General features: G+C 41.4%; 1 protein-coding gene and 1 non-coding gene across 7 annotated transcripts; both read right to left on the reverse strand.

Moving 5' to 3' along the window:
* Positions 1-25,379, reverse strand: MORF4L1 (mortality factor 4 like 1). 6 transcript variants are annotated; one of them, XM_075858368.1, is made up of 12 exons: positions 25,222-25,347; positions 15,220-15,266; positions 11,839-11,906; positions 9,572-9,658; positions 8,880-8,960; positions 7,523-7,548; positions 7,345-7,433; positions 6,385-6,486; positions 4,709-4,797; positions 3,151-3,323; positions 2,577-2,661; positions 1-1,433 (listed from the first exon to the last, which is right to left on the reverse strand). In XM_075858368.1, exons 1-12 carry the CDS (start codon positions 25,259-25,261, stop codon positions 1,349-1,351), a joined length of 972 nt encoding a protein of 323 aa, XP_075714483.1. In that variant the 5' UTR covers positions 25,262-25,347; the 3' UTR covers positions 1-1,348. The 6 variants fall into 6 exon arrangements, with proteins under 6 accessions (XP_075714483.1, XP_075714484.1, XP_075714481.1 ...); XM_075858369.1 differs by having other exon boundaries at positions 9,572-9,654; positions 11,838-11,906; XM_075858366.1 differs by lacking the exon at positions 15,220-15,266 and having other exon boundaries at positions 25,222-25,379.
* A 378-nt stretch (positions 25,380-25,757) lies between these two features.
* TRNAK-CUU (transfer RNA lysine (anticodon CUU)) lies at positions 25,758-25,830 on the reverse strand. Its single transcript has one exon. It is a non-coding gene; the product is annotated as a tRNA-Lys (tRNA).
* Between the last annotated feature and the right edge of the window lie 263 nt (positions 25,831-26,093).

The following is a 26,093-nucleotide window of genomic DNA, read 5'->3' on the forward strand; positions in this document are numbered from 1 at the left end:
TAATAACAGCACCTTTATTTTATAGAACCTCTTTTGTACACATTTTTTAATCAATACATAAAACAATCATGCATAAAAAAATGTGATTATTAACCACTGAACACATCATGCTCAGCAAAAAAGTAAAAACCAAACATCTCTTGCTGGCATGTGTGTTGTTAATGGGGAAAATTAACCTTACCCCATGGAATGATGAGCACACAAGAAAGCAAGAATAAAAGCTTGGCGTGGCCCCTGACAATGGAGGAGCAGCCAGCCATTCTTCAGGACGATAAATTCTCCGACCCATCATCCATTTTTAATAATGAACGTTTAAGCCACAAGAATAGTTAGCACAAACACAGAACCTTAGGTCAGTTTTACTGAACTTCTTAAAGCCATATGTATCAATATAAACGGGGTGATGTCTGCATAAACCGAACACTAGATTTCCACCATTCAATAGGTGAGAAGGCAGCATGCAACCATACGCTGGCAAATTCAACCTAGCCTTAATGTCAGATGCACAAAACTATAGAAACAAAATATTAGAAAGTCCCAACAGCTGATAAAAGCACAAGCATTTGTTCTTCTATGACAAATGATAGCTGTAATGGACTTGTGCAGGATGGCTGGCACCACTCGACATGTCTGCCGGAAAAATTGCTCATTTTGTTTAGAAGCCATTGTCAGCGCTCCACAAATGGAATATGGAACATTTATTATCTGCAGCAAACGTAGAAGGTTACCAAGAACATCAATACTTCTTGAAATTCTTCAATGATATAGACTGCGGTTATACACAAGGATATCAACGTACTGTATTTTTTATCATGTCAAAGTTGATCGCTATAATCTTTATAGGTGGCAAGCAATAAAGACACTAGCAAGGTAAAGGAAGTGAAATGGCAGTCATGAAGCACTATTTTAATATAAAAAATAAAAAGAATTGGGACAGAGGACATTTTCCAATCAAGACGTTTGCTTCATTGCTGGTAAGTCTGGCCAGGAGGAGTCGAGCACATAAAGACAAGACGAACAAGTCAATATCTGAAGAACCACAAGCAGCATTAGGAAACCGGGCCCGTTTCTGTGCAGCCGTATTCTTTAGCCACACATTCCCAAAGAGTCTAGAACGCGAGACAACATTGGTTGAAGTTCAGATGTCTTCAGACGGTCACACAATTATCCCAAGTCTAAAAGCTAGGGGATAAGACCTTGGTATTCTGTCCCCCCTGAAGATCCATAAGATCACCCAAAAGTTCAGGCGTACATTCTCCTCATTCATCAGTCACTTGCACAATGTAACACAAGAATGATCCGGTCAGGAAGCCTTGGACACTTGGAGAGGAATAGGTCAATGTTTAGACTATACAGCCTTTCTGTGGTATTCAGGTGGTGCAACTTCATAGTCGCTGGCACTGAACAGTGTCGAGGAATTTTTTGCCAAATATCTAGAAAGCACAAAAATAAAGCAAAGCAGCATGAATTATTTGAAGCAGAAATACATGCAAAGCTTTTTATACAATAGTAGTCAATAGCCACAATACAACCCTCAAGACCTCCTTGAAGTTGCATTGGCTTCAACAGCAAAGCAATGATGAAATAAGAAACTTTCATCACAGCCATAATACTCCGCTCACTGCTGTAGTCTGTTGGGGGAACCTGCAGTGAAATAAAGAATCACCCTATTCCAGTTGAAATCAAGAGACTATCCAGTTAATGCATAAATGTGTTGTGTCTGACTGATAAATAAGGGTTTGTTCTATTGAAGTCTATGACCCCCTTCATGACCAGGTCCATTTTCACCTTTTAGCCATGTGCCAATTTAAAAGCAAAAATGGTTCTATTTGGTCTGGTTTTTCTCAGAACATATTGGGCTTCCATATTTTTGGATGCGTTTTTGGAGCGTTTTTTCTATTGACACATTGAAAAACGTTTCCATTACAGCTTAAGAAGAAGTGACACGCACCTTTTTACGGGGCGTTTTTTTTTAACAAACTGTTTTTTCAAACAGCCGCGTAAAAAAAACACCCCATCTGAACAAAACACGGTTTTTCCCATTGAAATCAATGGGCGATGTTTGGAGGCGTCCAGCTTCAGTTTTTTTCAAGGCGTTTACACCACAAAAAATACCTGAAAACACTGCATGTGAGCATACCCCAAGAAACATGGGGTTTCAGCAGTCAGACCACTATCAGTACGTTGGGGAATATACTAACCACATGCCATCACTTAAAACCCCTTTAATATTACGACATTTTATTAATGACTAAATGTATTACAGATACACTATATTTTGTCCCATGACATTCTGTATTTCACCTCTTGGCACCGCAGCCATTTTTCATAGCTTAGATTAGGTCGCTATAGACCGCGGCCGTTGCAGTGAGGTACTGGATGTAACATACGAGTGCTCCATAACACCTCCCCTTGGGAGTTGGCTAACTCCTAAACCGTTACTTCACGTCTCCAAATGGTTAAAAAATATATATAAAAATTGAGGTGTTTTTTTTTTTTTTTTTAAAGCTCATATGGCATAGGATTATTTGTATGATTATGTTAAAAACCATTTACAATGTATAAATACTACTTACTTTAGAAAGTCATGTAAATAATTCAGAAGTAAAGCCAGGCTTTTCTCATCCAAAGGAGTGTAGGATAACATGGCGCCAATGCGAACTGAAATACATACAATGATCTATTAACATTAAAGGCAAATAAAGTCCATGTGCTAATTTTGTGTGATTATATTGTCACCTATGCATGATCTACAACTTTATCCGTTTTGAAGTGTTTCCACTTGTACATCCTATACAGACATGTTATGTATGTCAATTGCAAAGCCCAACTGATCAGGACACAGGCTAAAGTAGTTGTTCTAGAAATGGCGCGTTCATCAGAAAGAATGACGCGATATTACATTTCAGTAAACCATTTAAGATACAAAAAAGGATAATCATGTAGTTTCCCACTTTGTTTTAGTGGAATAGGAAGATTTTGCTGTTCTCGCAGAGTCAGCCTTCAATGGGCACTTCAGTAAGGTATAACGGGAGTACCCATCGGCTGATCATTATTTTTTTTAAGGTATTTTGTAGAGGTCTTAATATAAAAAGGCACAAACTATACAGTGTAAAAAACAGCAGATAGATGATACACGTATGAACTTACCAAACAGACGCAGCAAATGAGGTGCACCATACACTTGGGACATGGGGGCATCAGGGTGGTCCGCTAAGATGTCTGCATATTGAGGACGTTCAAACTTGTAAAGAAGCTGTGTGCCCAGCATAACATTGAAGTATTCCTTAATGCCAGCTACCACTTCATTCACTGCATATTCCCTGTAAAATATGTGAATGTCACATAGGAGCACATGCTGAACGTCATGAGTGACGGTGGTATAAACACATCAATATCCATTATCCCTTATCAGTTTTAGGTTAAGTTGTGCTATAAAGGCTAAACACGTTGGAGAGCTCATCCGATCACCAGTTTTGACAGGCTGTATTCCATACAATGCAGCATAGTGGCCTAATATTAAAGGAAGGGTGTCGCAGAATTTTTTTTTTTTTTATATCAATTTGCTTTTAGTGTTTTATTAAAATAAATGTTTTTATTCATTTGTGTTTTTTTTTTTTTTTCTTCTTTCTAACTTTCTTCTCTATGGGGGCTGCCATTTTTTTTCCATCTCTATGTGTCGATTAACGACACATACAGAGATGGCATACGGCACATACATCCCCATAGAGAATGCGAACAGGAGCCGTTCCATTCACTATAGTGTACGCTGTCTGTGTGGGAACGGCGCATGCGCCGCTCCCACACAGTCCAGAAGGAAATTCTTCGGCCATTTTCATGTGGACCGGAAGCCGCGGCCGGATAGAAAGATAACTACTTCCGGACATGTGCTCAGAAGCGAGCGGACGGACCGGAGGGAGTGGCGGCAGGAGCAGGTAAGTTATATTTGTGTATGTTCGTGTTTTAGTGTCATTACCACTGTATCTAAGCCTACTACACTGCGCATTCGCTCAAAAAATGGCGGCACACAGTGTAGGAGGTTTGAACATTCAATCCCCTCCTTTCTCCTGGCACTAGCCAGGATCAAGGAGGGGGATAAATTGAGCACACTAGAGCGTGTCTTCTCAAATTTTGCAGCATAAAGCAATGTGGTTGCTTTACCACATGCAAATGCTGCAATTTTGGAAATTGCTCCCTCTAGTGACTAGCACATGGAAATGTTATAAATTACAATCTAATTTATAATATTTCCTGACTTGTGAAAAAATTAAAATTAGAACAATGTGTAATCATTTATTGACTAACTAACGAAAAAAATATATATATATATTTTCTAGCGACACATTACCTTTAAAAATTATCAGGCACAGAACTTACTTGCATGCCATGAATAAGGACACAGACGTGTCAGAAACGCGTAGGCACATTTGAACAGGGCTTACTGCTATCATTCACCTAACATTCATTCGTGTACTCTGCCACAGAACTACTCCATATAATTCTATTATTTTTATCTTTGTTATACCAATAAAATTGGAACAGGAGTTCCTTTTTAACGCACACCCAGCGCTGGATCTTGGTTCTGTTTTTTCTTTCCTGTTTACCGCTGGCCGCGCGGGAATCCGGGCGCTGTCTGCACTCAGACACAACCAAACGGTGAGCTGGAGGTCTACCTCCCCCATTCATAAATTTTGTGGACAGAACTTACTTATTGTCTGTGTTCCCCCGGGATTTTTTATATGTAGCATATTCTTCCAGGATGGTCTCCACATTCTTTTTGGCAGGAAGGTTAAAAAGCTAGAAAATAAGAGTGGTTTTTAATGTGTGGCATTCATTTCAATTTCAGAGTAAGACTGGCAACGTTAGGACGTTGAACGGTGTTACTAAAACAAACAGAATCCTACTAACAAGGGGTTCTCTAATAAAATCAATTTTAACTTATCCACAGGATAGGTGATAAATATCTAAATTGGTGGGGGTCTGACTGCTGGGAGCCCCAACAATCCAGAGAACGGGCTTACCTGGCCGTTCCGGTGAGCCCCATATGAACGAAGTGGTACTGCGCATGCTCGGCCAACGCTCTATTCATTTCTATGGGGCTGCTGAGCATATACATTTGTATTCCACAGACAAACTGGTTGCACATCGCCTGATGTGACAGATATAGTGCATGGGAAGAGAACACGTGCTTGTAATTTAAAATTCTGTTGCACTGATGTTAAAAGGTCCCTATAGACATTAGATTACGGAGCGCACAGATTGCCCCCAATCAAGTCATAGCTCAGGAGCCACATGTGACTCTCAGGCTGCCTCCATGTGGCTCTCCAACTTTAGCAGCTGCAGATACAATTATGCACTAGTGGCACAAGAATGACTGGAACTTGCCACATGATCAAAACTCTCTCATTGGTAGTTAACACGACGACACCACTTAGACCATATCGCTACGACTACTTAGTGCGGCAGAGCACCATCTGTTGCCTTTAAAAGCGGCGGATTAACTACAAAACGTTTGGGATCTCTGTATTATGGCAAAAGAGCAGGAAAGACCAGGCGTACTGAAGGTGTCGGGGGAAACAGCAGGACATGGAATAAAAAAAAAAAAAAAAAAAACAATCTGACACTAGCCTTTAAGGGGTATTTCTAGCTTCCTTATTAATATGGTATTCTTGGCAGACAAAAAGTAGAAAAATAATTCCAACCTAAAAAACCTGAATTTGTGATTATTATTAATCTACTTTTTGAATCCAGCGTTTCATTAAGGTTTCAATACACTCAGCACCAGCCAGAAGTTCTGTAGCTTTCTCTGCAAGGTCTATGTGTCCATCTCCCCATTCTGCGGTGCTCCCCCTCCCTTCTGTGACAACACATCGTAGTCCATGTGGTATCATGGGGCTGGTTCAATTGCAGCTCAAGTTTCAAGCCAGTCTTCTGAGGGCAGGGTTAACCGTAAGGGTGGGAGGGAGAGGATCAGAGTAGATACGCTGCTGAGGAACAGACTGATAGGAAGGATCCCCGGCTACTGCACATTTCCAGGAGCGGTCCTAGTCATCTGAATGCAAGTTCACAGAGGTATCCAGGCAGAGAGCCACTGCGCGCTCTTCAGAAGCTAGGCCGAAACTATGGAAAAAGAACCGTGTAATCTGCACAAGTGCAGCCGCCACAATAGTGCAGCAGTGATTGCCATATCTTTGAACATTATTATGGAGACAAGACGCCCATAGAGAAAATATGGGTTGTGGAACATTAAATTAAGAAAGTCTGTCAGGCACCTCAGATGCGAGATTAAAGGTTTCCATCTAGAAACCTTGCACCTCTGGAGAGCTTCATCTTTTACCCTACAGATGCAATCAGAAAGAAAGTAAAATAAATGTAGATGCCTACCTGCTTCTGTCTTGTTATGAGATCCCAGTCATCAACAAGCCATGGTTTTAATTCTTCAGGAATCTTTACTTTAACTTCAACTCTGTTCATAAAAGTTTCTTCCTGTGGATAAGTATAAGCAATAAATTGTATATGTATATATATATATATATATATATATATATATATATATATATATATATACACATACACACACACACACACACACACACACACAGGCAGCATTTAACCCGTTAGTGACCGGCCCATTGTGTTTCTACGTCGGTCACTAACGGGCCTTATTCCGATGCCATAGACTTTTTACGTCACGGCATCGGAATAAGTAAACAGAGCAGGGAGCTGTCAAATCTCCCTACTCTCAGCTGCTAGAGGCAGCTGAGGGCTGGGAGCGTCCCTGCTCTGCCGTGTGAGATCGATATTAGTATCGATCTCACACGTTTAAGCCCTCAAATGCAGTGCTCAATAGCGAGCACCGCATCTGAGTGGTTTTGGAGGGAGGGAGCTCCCTCTCTCTCCCACCGACACCCGGCGATACGATCGCCGAGTGTCTGTGTCTCTAATGGCAGCCGGGGGTCTAATAAAGGCCCCCAGGTCTGCCTGGAGTGAATGCCTGCTAGATCTAGCAGATGCCTGTCCGTGTTAAACGGACAGGCAGTAATACACTGCAATACAAAATAGGCTGGTCATTAAGATTCTTACATGAAAACTACGAAATCAAATCGCAGAAAAATATATAGAACTAAGCATAACATTCTGCCCTCAGATAGGGGAGCATTGTAAACCTTAAACAAGGGAATGTGAAATGCTATATTAGCATACTGTAGGGTCACACTTAAAAGTCGGCTAGTTCAGAGATGATTCACAACCTTTTCTTTGGTAGCCATCCTAAAACAGATGTAGAACTGTGTGGCACAGCGGCTTTCCTGCTACATTGCAAATCGGGGAAAGTCCAGCACTTACACTCTCTACCGTTGGATCCACTCGTGCCCGTTTCTTACGTGGTGGTTGAGGTGCATCACTGGTGCTGCTACCCTCACCACTCCCAGGGGCTGTAAAAGAAATCACAATATGTAAATAATCTAATGGTGAGGGGGCAGAACACATTCACAACAGTGTAAATAAAGCAAACAAAATTTACCCTTTTGTTTGTTCTTTTTCGTTTTCCTAAAAGACAAAATAGATAGAATTAGAACATACCTCATCTTTGAAGCAGGTCCACAAGCCAGCATTAAAAATCTAGTATCCGAAAATTATAGATTTAAAAAAAAAAAAAGTTTCATGTTTCTGTATCTATAGATACGGAGAATCTTGAAATGTTGCAGTTTCTGGATTAGCCACTAGAGCATACACAATAAGATAAAACGCCCGGTTTTCGGCAGCTTACTGGTAAACTTTGCTGTGTAGACTCAGACATGGTCAACAGATGGAGTGGGATTTAATGCCCGCTCTAATGTACTGCTGGGTGCCTAGATAAGGCAGGATAGTAACACTACATAACACAGATTTGGCTCTATGCATCTACCCTTAACACTTGCTGTTCTCTGGGTAAGGGGGCTGCACCACATCACTTCATGTAGACTAATAGTCAGAATTTCTGTATCTTTCTGTCAATTAACTTCCATTCTTTGCAGCTGCAATAATACGTAAAGGAGGTTGAAATTGCCACTCAGGTGGTCCAGATCCCAGCAAGTGCTCCTGGTATCGGCATCTAAATGAGCCTTTACACAGGTCAATGTTCGGGCTAACGAGCGTTGCATTGCAAAGCGGGCAACAATCAGCTGATGAACGTGCAAACGCTCGTTCAACAGCTGATCGTATCATTTATGCAGCAGAAACTATTATCGTTGTCGGCAGCGCTTCTGTGTGTAAACAAAGACATGTGCTGCCAACATGATGGTAATGCATGGAGACGAGTGATTGTAGTAACGATCACTCGTCCCCATACAGTACGGATCATAGCTCCTTGTGAAAGTAGCAAAGAAGCCCCAATCAACGAGCTGTCTCGTTGAGCGGTGCTTGCGGTTACGACTAGTGTAAAAGAACCCTTACCTTACCAAACTCCTCCCCTGTGCTCATGAGTGATGACACCATGGGATGGCGATGTCACGGTTCCCTTTACTGAAATCTTGCAGCACCTGGGCGGTAGGACCAAGAGGACGTTACACCACAGCAGGTAGTGTACTGCGCACGTGCAAGACATAATGCGAGTAGCGCAAGTGCTGTGATAGTTCATGACTTCGCCATCGATCATGAGAAAGGGGGAGGAGTTGGTCAGGGTTAGATGCCAGAGTGGAACTTCATTTACACATTGTATGGCTTCCAATCATCTTTTCAGGGATAATCCATTTCATTTCAAACGTACGTGGACACATGTTTTAAAAGGCCTACTAGACGCTGGTATTCGTTTGGTAGGCAAAAATGAACGGATTCTTTTTAGCATGTCATTTTAGAAATGTATTCGGAATTCTAGAGCACAAATGGATACATTTGCTTACACTTCTACATTCTTCTGTTGAAGTGCAGCAGTCTTCTTTCCTGGAGCGGCTGCTCTCATCTTCCCCTCTGCATACTGATCCCTGCAGAAAAGGTCACATATTAGAAACACTTAAAATTTGATTAAAATTTGAACATTTACAAAACACCAGGTCTATAGAGCTTTGTTGGACCCCCCCCCCCCCTCCACCTATCAGTTCATGTGATCAATGTTACTATAAAAACAACTCTTCAGCTTCCACGTTGTTGCAGCGGTCGCATGTGGATGAAACCATGCCCACATGCGGTGGCAAGTGGCTGTGCGATTTTGCCAGTGTTTACTTTTAAAGTAAACTCTGGACACACTGACCTGCACACTATAGGTCCTTAACACAGGAAATAAGACCGATGCATGTAAATTGGCTGTACACACAAACCCCCATTCTCTGACATCACTTACAACTCTGCTGCTATTGGCTGAAGCTGCATCCCAAAGACTTCCAGCCCTTCCCACCCCCTGCATATATAATTATCCCAGCAGAAAAAACTCACTTCCCACCATCAAAGTTCAGCAATTTGGCTCCCAGTGGGAAAAAAATATGTTATGAAGACCTTTCATAAATAGTGTCCTATTAATTGCAATAAAGCTTCCTTACATTCCAAGAAAACAGGAGATTGTTAATAGTGTAAGTGTTTATAGTCAGACTCCACTTACTGATTGGCTTTCTGAAGTTCTTTTTGTTTTTGCAGATTAGTGTCCACGTATTTGAGTACTCTACTCTCTGGTACCCACTCATCCCAGCTGCAGAAAAAGAAAAAATAGAGAAAAAAAAAAAAAAAAAAAAAGAAGAAGAAAGGACCATCACCATTGTGTATTTGTTTCTTGTTTAGCAATAATCCATACAGTGGGCATATTTTCCTCAATGTATCCCAGCATCATTCTGTGGTTTATTAACCAAAGCACATAAGATTCAATATTAAAAAATGTATTTATATCCAATAACCCCAAACAAATGTAGCAATTAACGCCACACGGTGCCGTCCTAGCTAGAGACTATGAAAAATACTATCCAGGACATATCCAGCACTCATCAGGGTATAAAAAATATGTATGTAGCAAATGGATTTATATATTCACCTATTGGAGATGGTTTGTCATTTTTTTTATATATAAATCAATTTGCTACATACATATTTTTTATACCCTTATGAGTGCTGGATAGTATTTGTTTTTTTCACATCAGATTAAACCTTTCACTGCCAGCAATTTCCGGACAATTTTTACACTTAAAACTGGAAATATAAAAGAATAAGGCCTTATTCACACGAACATGTTTGGTCCATGATATACGGTCCGCATGTCCCAAACCTAACACTTCAGGGGGCCGGGCTCATAGCATCATAGTTATATATGACGCTGTGAGTCACTGCCTCAGTATTCCCGTGGGGAGGCATGGACACCTAGCGTCATACATAGCTATGCTGCTAGGAGTCCGGCTCCCTGAACAGTGTTCGGTCTGGGAAATGCGCTTGATACCGGTCCGTATATTACAGACCGAACTCGGTCGTGTGAATAAGGCCTAAAATAAAATCATATTACACCCCCAAGCACATTTTCAGAAATTAGACACCCAGTACATTGTGGAAATACCACCTAGCACTTTACACCCAAGTGCCTACATGCAATTTTGCATCAAAACCGTAAGCATTTTGTAAAAGATTCCTAAAATTCATGTACGTGACTGGAAGACTAATCTGACCATTGCAGAACCTTAGATGCACAACACCTCCTAAAAATAAAAAGTTCAAGATGTACACGACCGAAGAATTCGGCATTTATGGACCCATTCACTTCTATTGCCCACGGACACCTTCCTGTATATTTACGGGAATGTGGCCGTGCCGTAGAGAGGCTACGCAAAAGATAGGACATGTCCTGTTTTTTGCTTTTTACAGGCGGTGCTCCCCTACCTTATATGGGAGCACAGCCCGCAAATGCAGACGGCTGTCGGCGCTCATTCTTTGGAAGTGAACCGGTTCAAGAACCCCTCCCAGAAAGTAACCCCATTCTAAAATTGCTTAAAATATATATCTATTTCTACTTTTTAGGAAAAGTACACATTTATCACGGACACTGGGAGCAAGGCTTAAGTCGGCTCAGACAGACCATTTGTTAATTTTACCACGTTACATATATTTGAAAAACATTTTTAAAACGTGGAATCGTCTGAGATTACTTTAGAAGCGGTCCTTTAAAGAGTCTCTGTCACCACATTATAAGTGCCCTGTCTCCTACAGAATGTGATCGGTGCTGTAATGTAGATTTTTATTTTATTTAGAAAAACGATCTATTTTCACCAAGTTTACCTATTTTAGCTTTATGTTAATGACTTTCTTAATAGACAACTGGGCGTGTTTTACTACTGACAAAGTGGCCGTTGTACAGAGAAGTGTATGACACTGACCAATCAGCGTCATACACTTCTCTCCATTCATTTACTCTGCACAGAGGGATCCTGCATGGTTTGCTATGTGCAGTCACATACACACAACGTTACTGAAGTGCCTTGACCGTAAATAGACATCGCGTCCAACCAGGACGGGATGTCTATTCACAATCCCGACACTTCGGTAACGTTTGTGTGTGATTTACAGCGCAGCAAGCGTAATCCCGCTGTAAATGACAGCACAGCGTGATTTCGATGTGCTGTGTGAGTAAGTCACACACAAACATTAACGAAGTGTCGGGATTGTGAATAGACATCGTGTCCTAGTTGGACGCGATGTCTATTTACTGTCAAGACACTTCAGTAACGTTAATATACGAGTATGTGGCTGCACATAGTGATTAACGCAGGATCACTATGTGCAAAGTAAATGAATGAAGACAAGTGTATAACGCCGATTGGTCACTGATTAAGAATAGCTTCTGTACAAAGAGAAAAAAACCAAAAACATAATTTTTCTTCAATATCAACTTACTTCTTATTCCACCCGCTGTAGTGAATGAAGTACTTCACCTGCTTCTCCTTAATTGAAACTTTCACACACTGCAGAAACAAGCCAAGGATTAAATTCAAGAGTCAAAAAACACAACATTTCAGTAATAAAAAAAAAGGACACAACTGCTATTCATTTTACCCGGACATTAATGTGGCGATTTTACACATCATATACCAAGTAATATTTATATTGGGTAGAAATAATCAACAGACTTAAGATAAATAGGAAAATTCTTCAAAAGTATAACACTCTTGCTTTCCAGAACTGGTAGCCAAATTCAAACTTAAAGGGGTATTCAGACAAAAAACACATTTATTGCACATCCTTAGGATATGGCACATCCACAGCATATGCCATAAATGTTTGATCAGTGGGCCCCGTGCAGGGGGCCCCCCACAGATCACAAGATAGGGGTACAGTGTCCCCCATTGCTCGGCACACTTGCTCAGCTGTTTCAGTTATTGCTCATATACTATAATAAAAAGGTTGCTGCTCTGCGGACCACCAGCTTATCTGCCCATTTTTCTCTGCATTAAACCAGCAACATGGCACAGTGGAACTAAATTGTCATTATCTGTAGATACCCCAGTAGTCAGCCCAACGCCCCTCCCCCCCACAACCAGACATGTAACGGCATATCTTATGGTTACGCCAAAAACTTATTTAGTGGAAATACCCCTTTAAACTGCAGCCCATTTTACAGCAGGTTTGGTAAAGTCCTGGGATCAGGGTAGCGAACCTTTCAGAGCATATTATTTATGAACTCATGAATTTTCAAAGGGGGACTGAAAACAAAATTAACACTTAAATCATTTAAGAGACAACTATTCATACCTGTGAAAGATAAATGGGTAGTAAATACTGACTTAAATCGGTTCTGCTATCTCAACTTTTGCTGACTGGGGCCTTCTATGATTATCTCTGAAAGGAGCCAGTACCGAGCTGCATATACCAAGAGCAAAGAAAAAAAAAAAAAAATCTATGAAGACAAGACATCACTAACAATATCCAGTTTACAAAGTTTGTGCAAACACAGAAAGCAGGAATCTATATATTATAGCAATGGGACAGTGTCCCATTGGGCAGCAAGTATATAGACCCCAAGTCATTTAATTGCAAAAATTGCAGCTACTTAACTTAGATGATAGTCACCTGACCCACTAAAGTGGAATATGTAATACAGAATTATTAAACACATGCTATGATCACACTAGTCATTGTCTTAGGGCAGCAATTATCCTGACCGCTCAGACAAACACTTCTTGGGGCAGATTTACTACTCAAATGGAGCCAGAAATCTGGCGCACATGTTAGACACTTTGTGCCTCACTCGAAAAGGGGACATGACAGAGGAAAAGGGGCATGGCTTTTAGCCAATCGTGCTTGAAGTTGTGCCAAATTCAAACAGCATGAGCCACTGATCAATTTTAAGCATCTAGTCTATTTCTAAGGTGTCTAAATTTAAGATTGTATTAAATCTGCCCCACAATGTTTAGCAACTGCAGTTTAACAAAATGACCATTTTACAAGTAAATAAGAGAAGGTAGAAGGCGACGTCCTCTGTCAACATCAGAAGACATGTGATGAGGGAGCTGTATTAAATTGCTCGTAAGCAAAAAAAAGTAAAAAAAACCTGCTGGCCTTCTGCAAGTTAGCCACCCGATCTGATTTCTAGACCTCACACTTTACCTAGATCTAGCCCAAATGGACTTGTAAAATGTATTGGGGGCATGAGAACTGGAAACCGTAACATACATTTAAAGTTGATCTGTCTCTATTGACGTAGGTCAGTTTGTAACACTCAACCCTTTTCACATGGAAGTCCGTGCAGCAATCCAGCTCCTGAAGCTCACGGCATACAGCTAACTTTGCTGGGGGAAGCCACGGCTAGCCAGACAAACTAGTATTAGATGCCATATATTCAGATGAATAGCCGTCCATATAATACCAGAATGGCTCAAGGCCATCACAGACGGGGGGGGGGGGGGGGGGGGAATGGTAACAGGGCATATGGACATAATAAATGCTTAACAGGACATATGAACACAATTAGTCTTCATGAGATGACCCCCTTTAATTCAGATCTAACCTTAGTTCCTCGTTGCACTGTTTTCAGTAAGTTATATCAGCGGATGAGTCTAAGGGGTTTGCCCATCACTGAATGAGATTTGTCTATGAGGTGGAGCTTGATAGGCTTTCACCAATCACATTCACTTGGAGTAGTAAATGAGAATTCACTAGAAAGACCAGTTAGCTGTTCACATGCAGAAGCAGATAAATTGACAATGGTCTTGACAGAGGCCTAACCACTACATTCATGAGCAGCCTACTCTGATTAAAGGTTTTTTTTTAGGCCATCAAAATCAGATAGGTGGGAAACCAACTCCTGGCACCCCTGATCAATTAAGTAAAGGGGCACGCTGTGCTCTGGTCATCGATGCATCTCCATTATTGTTTACCAGGCAGAGCGTTGCACATTTTGTAGCGGCTGTGTCTGGTGCTGATCTGCAATACCAGACACAGGCACTACCAAACGTATGGCTGTGCCTGGTAAACAAGGAAGGGGGCGCAACACTTGTTCGAGTAACGCAGCCCTTCAGTCAGCTGATTGGTAGGGGTACCGAGAGAGACCCCCACAGATATGATATTGGTGGGCTATACTCTAGGCCATCAATATCTAAGTACAAAACACAAATGAAGCGGAGGAGAATCAAGCAAGTAAAATTATATGAAATGGAATAACCGCCACATAGCCCAAAGTAGTTACTTCATCATAAAAGGATATCGGTAAACAAATAAAGGGCATTCTGATTATAAACGCATTGTAAGACTCAAGGAGAGAAGGGCTCTTATGGCACATAAATTTATTAGAACTTCAGATACAATCCCTTGACCTTCACATGGCTCCCAGAAATGTACGTGTCCCTCCTTAACTCTCCGTGTTGTAGCAGAAGGTCTGTCCAGTGTTTCACATTATCCCTCCACCTCTGTCTCAGCATTAGACCTTGTAACGCTGTGGATAATTGAGGAAGGAATGCATGCAATGCCTCACACACAACTGCTCATCCTTCCTTATAGCAACCATACAATCACTTTATTATTTTTATTGATTTTTTATATTAAAAATAATCGGATTGGTTGATATGTAAAACAAACAGTCTTTATGTTGGAGGGCAATATATTCTAAAGAAGCAAAAATGAAAAAAACATTTGTCTTCACTGTAGAAATGCAACAAAAAAAAAAATACATACAAGACTGGCTATAACCTTTTAGAACTGAGGAGCACTGCATTCTTTCAATATTTCCAAAACTTAACCAAGAACCACCATAAGAAAAAAGAGGCAACACAAGTGACATACCTTAGCTTCATAAAGGAGAGGCCCATGAAAACACAAGACACGCTCACCTGTAACATGAACATGAGCATAGTCAGGAACAAAAGAAACCTCAGACATGTGGAACAGCAGGTTAAACACAAAATAAAAAAATCAGACTAAAACAACAAGTCTAGAACCCCAATTCTGAAAGGTTTGGTAGAAAGACAAATTCTACTTCTGGCATATACTAGTACTTCACTACAGATTGCATTGTTATAAGAGAATCTATTATTTACAATGACAGGCATATAGGTTGTGGGCTTTGAGAAAAGTTCAAGTCTGCGCAGAACCTGGACCATTCCATACTTCTATAGTGTTACCCATAATAACCAAACAATGGAAACATGGAAAAATAACTGGAACCAGGGCAACACTAACGTTTCACACAGTAAGGCTACATTCAGACGAGCGTGTCCAAATTGCACCTGCAAATAACGCATCATTTTTCCTACATCACTTGTCCATGTGCGTTGCGGATTGGCTTCAGTGTGCTTTGTGTGGCATGCGTTTTTTAAGTCCGTGCCAGCACTTAATTTTTTAAAAAAAATGTATTTCTCTGCTTTTCAATGTATTTGATGCATGAAACACGGACAACAAACGGATGTCGTCCTTGTGCTGTCCGTGGTTTTCACGCATCCATAGACTTCAATGTGCAACTAGGTGCGTGAAAACCACCAATACAGAACATGCAGTGACTTTCATGCAACAGACACGCTGCGTGAAAAACAACGCATGTGTGAATAGCCCCATTGATTTGCATGGGTCAGCGTGCGGTGAGTTATTTAGAGGCACAGCACACGGACGAGTATTACGCTAGTCTGAATGAGCCCTAAAACTTCAGTCTCCCAGGGTAACTGCAAGAAATGAAGTAGTCAAATAATCTAGAACATGCAAAAGGTCTTGGAGAAGAAGCACCCACTTAAATGTTTGTTTTTTTATTGAAGACAACCCCAGTCCATTTACCCCAAGGTCCACTCAGGACTCCCCTCTGAGCCAATACAGAGAGCCACTCAGAGCTGCTTGCATTCTGTCGGACTTGAGAGTCCATGCATTACATAGACAGCCATTCGTCTGAATCGCCACCATTTAAAGTGTAGCTAAACGTTTGACAACCTTCTGACATGTCATAGTGACATGTCAGAAGTTTGGATTGGCGGGGGCACCGAGCACTGAGACCCCCACCAATCGCTAGAACGAAGCAATGTGAGCGCTCAGCCGCTTAGTGTCTGTTCAGCCTTTTCCGTAAATAAATGTATCGGTGTACAAACTCTATAGGAAGTCTATGAGCCCGTACTCCGATACATCGGCTTTCCCGAAAAAGCCGAACAGACACGAAGCGGTTGAGACCTCACAGGAGCTCTTCAGCTGCTTCGTTCTAGCGATTAGTGGGGGTCTCAGTGCTCGGACCCCCACCAATCCAAACTTCTGACATGTCACTATGACATGTCAGAAGTTTGTCAAACGTTTAGCTACACTTTAATACTACATTTCCCCTGAAATGGCCAAATCGTGCACAAATAGTAGATCAGATGTCAGGCCACCAGGTGGGTTCCTTGCAGTTTCAACACATTAGGGGGACTGCTGTCTCCTCAGAGGTTGGTGTTTCAGTGTGGCTGCCATCACCCATTTCTAGTGAAATTCTCATCCTTGATTTACATAGGGATTTCTGAGTCTTATACAGTGCTATTAGCTGTGCGGGTCCCAAAACACACACACTAGTGCAGAGCAGGCTAAAATGGTGGAGTAGCATGGTCATGTATGAAGAAGGCATGGCTGTGGAGCAAGCAACTAACTGAAGGCGATCACTATTATGGGGGCACTGGAGCAAAAAAATGATTGCAGCTGCATCCTCTTTTCACCACTGCAGATCTAGCTGTACGTAACGTGGAGAGAATTATAATGGTACTTCATTCATTCACACAACTACTATGGGACAAGCAAGCCGTATGCACATTTGTCAGTAACAACCTGGGATAAAAACTAATTTAACCAGATTCACTTATTTTTTGCATGCAGTTTGCTTAGGGGAGAAGTTGGAATTAACCCCTTAAGGACACGGCCAATTTGGGCCTTGAGTACAGAATAATTTTTTTATTTTTCCCTCTTTGCATCCAGACGCTCATAACTCTTTTTTGTACCACATAGTTGTATGAGACTTTTTTGCGGGACGAGTTGTACTTTATGTAGATACCATTTTTTGGTACAAATACATTATTGTTTATTTTGTATACATTTTTATTTTGGCGAAAAAGCAGGAACAAAAAAAAAAAAAAAAAACAGTTCCGCAGTAGTTTTAATTTATTTATTTTTTTTACACCACACAGCGATCATAAATAATGTTATACAGGTTGTTACGGTCGTGGCGATACCAAATATGTCCATTATTTCATGTTTTGGGACTTATATTTTAAAAAGTTTATGTATTATAAAAAAGTGTGTCTTTTTTTACTTTTTATTTAATTTATCATAAAAAAAATTCACATTCATTAAACTTTTTTTTTAATCCCATAAAGGGATTTAGCATTTTGATTTTGTAACTAATGTACTGGCATAGATCTATATGCCAGTACATTAGCCTGTGTACGGATAGTACACAGGCAGTTGTTAGGACATACCTCAGTTTGTCCTAATAGGAAATATGTTCAGACAGCCCTGGGGACCTTCAATGGACCCTGGGCTGTCTGGCAATACAAGTTGTGGGCTTTGATCGGGTCACTGTTATCTTCTATGACGCGATCAAAGTGCAGTCCCCTCTCCTTGAACGTCGCAATCCGCTTTCATCGTGGCATTCAAAGGGTTAACGGCAGAGAGATGTTTCTCTCCTCTCCGCTGTCAGAGCGGGGCCGTGGCTGTGTATTACAGCCATTTCCCCGCTCTCAATGGCGCGAACAGACGCCCGTCATACAGGAAAAGAATGCTCGTCCTAATGCGCCAAGTACTTGCCGCTCAGGACGAGCATTCTCGTCCTGTGTCGGCAACCAGTTAAAGGGAATGTCTGCCTCTAAACACTGCTCAACAGTTTATTTTTAGATATAATCTACATAAAAAATATTGAATCACTCTTAAAGGGGTTGTCTGGTTTTTGTTTTATTTATTTATAGAAGAAGAGGAAATCAAAGTTTTCTAATATAAATATATTAGAAACAGCCCACATAATACTGATGAGCATAAAGTATTTCAACCTACAGCAACATTTCAGGTTTGTCAGTGTCTATGTAGGAGCAGCTTTTTTTTTTTAAATTCTGTACATAAAAGAAACAAGTTGACAACCCTCTTACAATCCCGAGTTAAAGCCAGTATTATAGACAAAAGCTGCATTCACAAGTAGTTATTGGAAAAGGCACAGCTTAGTTGAGCTCCTGTCGAACGTACATTTGTACTACATCAGTTACTGTACAGCGCCTGATGTAAAGGCTACATTTAGAAGGCAAAATCAACACAAGAGCCGAGAAATTATGGGAAATTTCAGCTCTGAAGCCTGCAGAATTGTGAATGCAGCTCTGGAATATACAATAGATAGAGGTTGTAATTCAGGATTAGTTCCAGAGAAGCAGTAACATTTTTAATGAAGTGCTCACACTAGGTGTACCCTGGGTAAGATTTACTATGTCTAAAAGGGCAGTGTAGCAAGTGCCCAACATGGCACATACCTGTACCTGGAGTGGATCATTGCATTTTACGCTAAAGAAAATTAGAAAAAAAATTAGACTAAACAGTTAGGCCTCATTCACACATTACAGATTTGTTCAGTATTTTGCATCAGTGTTGAAGCCAAAACCAGGATAGGTTCCTAAGCAAATGGGAAATACAAAGGAAAAATTTACACTTTTATTTGCATGCACTCCTAATTTCAGCTTCAAAATACACTTGCAAAATACTGACCAAATCTGAAATGTGTGAATGAGGTCTTATGGCACATTAAATAAACGCAGCAACACGGCATGTATACACAGGCATCTTTCTGCAGTGGCTATAGCACAATTGTGGTTTTCTTTAACCAAGTCCATGACAAAACTATGCGTATTCACATGCGTTTCTGCTGCAGCATTGCCACCTAATGAACATACCCTCAAATACACCCACACACAGCTGTAGAAATAGAGGGCATAAAACATTGCAACTGTCAAAAAGGAAAAGCGGCCTTTTCAGCATTCAGTTTGAAATGGGAAAATCAAATATGAACCGTGATCGGTTGCTATGGGCACCAAGGTCAATTGTTCCCTGACAGTTTTGATACAAGGCCCAAAGGAGAGCACAGAACGTGCTGGCACTAAGCAAACACTAGAGTTCCTGTAGCTGCAGTCCCCGAGATCAGAGCTCGGTGACCGATTTGCAGCATAGTGTATATTACAATGCATCTATCCATTGACAAGGAATGCATACACAAGTATACGTGTAAACATTCCTTGCCCTAGACATTATGTACATAAACAGCATTGCTGCAGCAGGGTAGAGCTGGGGGTCCAAACAGCAGTAAATAACGTTGCCAAGTGTGAACATGTCCTGTATTCTATTTCATAATTTAAATAGTCCGAGTATCAGACTTTCCTATTTTTTCTCCACTTTGCTGTATTTTGTCTTGTTTTTATGACACTTGAGCCAAGAAATAAGCGATATAATTATTTGCAAGTGGCAGCGATCATAACACTGTAGGTCTGTGTGGAATTAAGGCTGTATTCACACATGCTGTTTTTGTCCACCACATGTGAATGCAGCTCTAAGGCTTCGTTCATACCTGCGTTAGGGTCCTGTTCTGACATTCCGTCGGAGGTTTCCGTAAGAACAGGACCCTGAGCAGACAAACCGACACCGACGGAAACCAGAGGTTTCCGTTTCCATCACTATTGGTGACGGAGCCGGTGCCCATGGTTTCCCTTTGTCTCTTGTGCACCGGACCCATCGTTTTGCCGGAAGCAATAGCGTAGTCGACTACGTTATTGCTTCCAGCAAAACGACGGATCCGGTGCACAAAAGAGACAAAGGGAAACACAGGCACCGGCTCAGTGACCATTGAAGTCAATGGTGATGGAAACGGTAACCTCTGGTTTCCGTCGGTGTCGGTTTGTCTGCTCAGGGTCCCGTTGACGGAAACCTCCGACAGAATGTCAGAACAGGACTCCAACACAGATGTGAACAGAGCCTAAAGTGTATGTACCACCGCAACCATATTTATTTTTTGCTTTACTGTTCAAATGCATCTATAATAAAATATGAAGAAAATGGTTTTAAACATTTCCAATCAATTGGTGTCTACAGCTTCTACACAGGCCTATGTTTTCATGGTAGAAGACAACAAACAAGTCCTGTGAAGCCATAGCACCATCAACCCCCTAAATCGATTACCTACCAAAAGGTATGTCAGTAAGAATTAGGGGACCAATGACTGCAGGATCCGACTACACAGTGTCTTTTTTGCTGTCTGTTACCATAAGTCAAAAATAGGTGGGGGGGATGGGTGTATTAAAATATAACTATTATTGTGAACAGATTTTATAAGTAGCAAAATTTGCTACTTTTACAAACTATTTACAATAAAAGTTAGATTTTAATACACACCCCCACCCTCTGATATAAAAAAAAATAAGATGTTGTGCACCTATTGACTTTAATGGGTTCCGTCTGGTTTTTGTTGGGGTGTCCGTGATCTTACTGGAAACATACACTGGTATTTCCGGACGGGTCTACGACGGAGCCTCCAACGCTGATGTGAAAGAGGCCTTAAAGGGGTTGCCCACCTTTGAAAAACAATTGTGCAATACATTATACATATGTAATGAAGTATCTTCGTAATATAATTACCGTTTCAAATGGTGTAGGTTTTCTACTACGGAGTTGTGTCACGTGATTGCCAGAATCGTAAATTTTCTCTTCCGCTGTCTGTTCCTCATTCTTTACTTCCGGACGAGCTTCTCTTCTGCTCGAACGATGCGTAATTCGTGACGTCGTGGGCTCTTCCGATCACCGCCTTCGTGAACTTGCGCCTTTTAATTTTATGAATCACGCATGCGCAGTAAAAATAAAAATGTAATGCGCATTCAAAGCAATAAATCAACTTGAAATGAGCAGGCGCATACATTTTATTTTCATGATCAGGATTCATTAAAAAAAAAAAAATTAAACGCGCAGGCACAAGTTCATTAGGACGTCAATCGGAAGAGCCCACGACGGACGTCACGAATGAAGCATCATTCGAGGTGAAAACCGGAAGAGAAGCTCGTCCGGAAGTACAGAATGAAGAAGAACAGACAGCGGAAGAGAAGATTTACGCTGCAGGTAGAGTCACGTGACAACTCCGTAGTAGAAGGCCTCTACACCTTTGAAATGTAAAGTACATTACAAAGATACGTCATTACATACATATAATGTATTGCACAACTGTTTTTCAAAGGTGGGCGGCCCCTTTAACAGTGTGTATTTGACAGTTTTCCATGTAAACCTCTAAGCCTGTATAGCAGCTGTAGAGATAAAACCACAGGAAACTTAGAGGCTCTGTCACCAGATTCTGAAATCCCTATCTCCTATTGCATGTGATCGGCGCTGCAATGTAGATAACTAACGTTTTGTTTTTTAAAAACGTTCATTTTTGGCCAAGTTATGAGATATATAGATATATATATATATATATATGCAAATGAGGTTTGAAATGGACAACTGGGCGTTTTTTTTTCCGTTATGTCCAACTGGGCGTGTATTGTGTTTTTAACTGGGCGTGTTTATGTGTATGACGCGGACCAATCAGTGACCAGTCAGCGTCATACACTCATCTCCATTGATTTACACAGCAGCGATGTGCAGCCACATAAACAGAGATTAACATTACTACAGTGTCCTGATAATGAATACACATGATCATCCAGCCTGGACGTCATGTGTATTCAGAATCCTGACACTTCTGACTCTTTTCTGTGAGATTTCCAGCAAGGGAAACGAAATCTCGTTTACCTCCGTAATCTCGCGAGATTTCGTTTCCCTTGCTAGAAATCTCAAAGAGAAAAAAAAAAAAAAAAAAAAAAAAAAAAAAAAAGAGTCAGAAGTGTCAGGATTCTGAATACACATGACGTCCAGGCTGGATGATCATGTGTATTCATTATCAGGACACTTGATTAACGTTAATCTCTGTGTATGTGGCTGCACATCGCTGCTGTGTAAATCAATGGAGATGAGTGTATGACGCTGACTGGTCACCGATTGGTCAGCATCATACACGTAAACACGCCCAGTTGGACATAACGAAAAAAAAACGCCCAGTTGTCCATTTCAAACCTCATTTGCATATATATATATATATAAAATAGCTCATAACTTAGCTAAAAATGAACGTTTTAAAAAAAACAAAAAAAACGTTACTGTTATCTACATTGCAGCGCCGATCACATGCAATAGGAGATAGGGATTTGAGAATCTGGTGACAGAACCTCTTTAAAGAAAATATGCCTTTTCATTTTAGATGGAAATGGTTGCAGGGGGGGACATGGCCTTTAAGGCTGCACCTATATTTTTCTGACACTGCGTACTATTGTACCTTTCCCACTTGCAAATGGAGCAATTCCAATCATATATTTTGGAATTGCTAATAATGCAAATCTCTAATGTATTTAAAGTAGTCCAAGCTACCAAAGTTATCCTTTACAAAATGCAAGATTTTCAAAAGCTGCATTATGCAGGTACTTTGTAACCCTTTTCATACATGACCCCGATAGTCAAATATTAAGCAGTTGTCCTGCTTTAAATACCTTCTTGGTGATTGAGTTTCCATCATACCTATTCTCCCTTCTTTTCCAAGATGCACATAATAGAATCCACAAGTTGCTCCAGGCGCTTTTATGCTGTAGATGTGGCTGTCCAACAGTCCTCGCAGCTACTGACATGCCAGGTTTTCAGGTCAAAACATACCTAAACATATTACTAAATTATACACACAGCATTATTCATTGGTAAACACAGTAATAGCATACAACTTAAAACGCTGGCAAGCCATTTGCCCTGGGGGACTGATGTGGACAGCCCATGCACTTGTATCAGTGTCATATACATAAATTACACAAGACACAGCGCCTGAAGTCAAGGAGTGGACGGATTTCCTGCCTGGTTACAAATTACCACAATGAAAGACATCACAGATAAACGCAACCTGCTTTTTACATGTACAGATATTTCATATTTCCAAAAAAAGAATTGCCAAGCAATGGAACAAATATCCATTGGTTGCAAATGAGATTTCTCCATTTATTGAGGCCCTGATCACACTGGCATCACTTCCATTTTTCCAGGAGCCATGACAGATCAGTTATAATCCAATTTGCAACAATACCAATTGCCATGACTTGGCTCCGTTCATACTTGCGTTCATTATTTTACGATGGATAGATTAGTGTAGAGTGCCGCGGGGTTCTATCAAGAAAAACGGAAACCTGATGGACCCAATAAGTCAGTAAGGGTTAAAGAAAGATGGCTCCTGTAAAAATAGGAGGTGTCCATTTGACTAGATAGAGTAGTGAATGCTATATCCAGGGTCAGAAAATGTGGGACCCGATTTAAAATACTTCTCTAATATGAGGAGGATTTGCGTAAAAAATAAAGCTGGTGCAAGGAAATACTGTCCATATACCATGATGAAAAATGTGCTCATATGCCTCTTTCCTCTCGAACCCCTCTCACACACGATCTTTGTGCCACTCAGGCAGTTTTTAGCGGCATTCGAGTGGCACCCGATAGTCTTCACGGACCCATTCACTTTAGCAGGTGAATCGGGTCCATGAAAACTGACCCGATTCTCCGATCCATGAAAAGATAGAACATGTCCTATCTTTCCTTGCATCACTGACCGGACTCGGGCGGCACACACTGTCGTGTGCATTAGGCATAGGGGTATCCAAACACCCCGCAGATTTTCCGCACGTGTTATGTACAGATTTCAATCATTCCACATTGAAATGTACTGTAAGTTTCGGGTGTAAACGTTCAGCAACATGTAGATGAGAATTTTTTATTTTTTTTTAAATCTCCCCTCGTCTGGAATAGTCTTTCCGCTGGAGATAATCCACCCACAAATACGGAGGGAAAATCTGCAACATGTGCAGGAAGTCTAAACAGAAGACCACTCGTCATACTGGGAGGGATCGGGAGACAAAAATAGCCCGTGATACAATCGGGATTTCAATTTTGAAAAGGGAGAAAAATTGGTCTTGTTGCCAATAGCAGAGCTGATCGTAAACTGCCTTGAAAAAATTAACGCGGCATTGTGATTGGTTGCTATGAACAAGGCCATTTTTTTTCTCCCATCAGGCTAGGACTATATCCCGACTTTGGCGGCAAGGCAAGCCGGACATCCAAAAACCGCTGTGTCGCACTGCCTGCGTCGCAGGTCATGAAAGTCAACGGAAACGCTTTGCGACCCTAAAGTTGCCGCGACACCACAGTCTCAAGGAGCCAAGCAGGTTTGGATTTCTTGGAACTACATGGACTTTCATGGCCTGCAATACAGGCAGGCAGCAGATGTGATAAATGAAGGAGAACATTCCCTCCAATGTCTTTGCTGATCTTCACAGGTCAGAAACAAGTTTTGTTTTTATATACTATAGACAAAAAGTTTTCAACCTGAATAGTGAGGATTATGAAGTATAGGATCAGACTAGCGTTGCTATATTCAAGGCCTCTTCCTGCATTCATAAAATCACCTCAGTATGGTTGCACATCCCCCATTTATAGCCGCCATAGGATACAGATGGTTCTTACCCACATAGTAACAATAGAGAAACCCTGCTCACCATTACTGCATGCCACTCACCGGGCAGCACCACACGGCCCTGCGCACGTCGTCCCAACCTAGACAGGCAGCCCGCGACCTCAAATGCCCCTTTACAACGCGCGCTTGTGTAGCCGTACAGTGATGCTGCCCCTTGATCACCATTGAGCTGTGGCGCCACCACTTCTACTTAGTGAACGTGACGGCTTTTTGCACCTTCGTCACGAACAGTCGCTTACCCTCTTGGAATTTAGGCCTTGGGTCCTGCTTCGGCGCCATTTATAACGTCCGCGGCTCCCGGGAACGGATCCGCCGCATCTACACACCGCGCGGGCCCGCACGTCACGGCACCCGACGCGCATGCGCAAAGCACAATCGTTCGGCACCGCCGCCTTTCTGCGCTTGCTCAGTTGCTCATAGCTACCTCTAAGGATAATGGGAATTGTAGTTCTGAAGTATTCCCGCCATCTCAGTCTCCACCCTGCTCTCCTGTATTTACTAGATAACCCTCGCTGAGTGTTTCTTGGCGTTATGTTGTGTAAAATAAATGTGTTTTTCGACCAACTCGATTTCATATTGCAGTCATAATAGGCGTTTGGTCTAGATACGCACTACTGTTCTGACCGTGCTTATGAGTAGTATGCTTTAGTCGGTCCTGCATACGTTGTTGAGATAAAACAAAGAATTCAAACACGGAAAAAGGATTGTGCACTTGTGAAATATATTTATTGAATAAAAAAAAAAATCACACTAAAAATAAGGGCAAAAACATTAACGCCCAACGTGGGGCTCGAACCCACGACCCTGAGATTAAGAGTCTCATGCTCTACCGACTGAGCTAGCCGGGCGCTGGTGGCAAATGTGGATTGTGTGTTTTACCAGGGTAAAGTAAATAAAGCACGGCTTTTATGACTATGAGGGCCTGTTCACATCACCGTTCACTTTCCGTCCCGGGGTTCCGTCGGAGGTTTCCGTTGGGTGAACCCCGCAACGGAATCTGAAAGTGAACAGGCCCTTAGCGATGTTTCCGTCACCATTGAGATCAATGGTGACTGAAACGGAAGCTGTGCTTTCACTTTCCATTGTGGTGTATTTATATTTATATTCTTGT

The sequence above is a fragment of the Rhinoderma darwinii genome, chromosome 3 (genome assembly GCF_050947455.1).
Source record: "Rhinoderma darwinii isolate aRhiDar2 chromosome 3, aRhiDar2.hap1, whole genome shotgun sequence".
NCBI classification, from domain to species: Eukaryota; Metazoa; Chordata; class Amphibia; order Anura; family Rhinodermatidae; genus Rhinoderma; species Rhinoderma darwinii.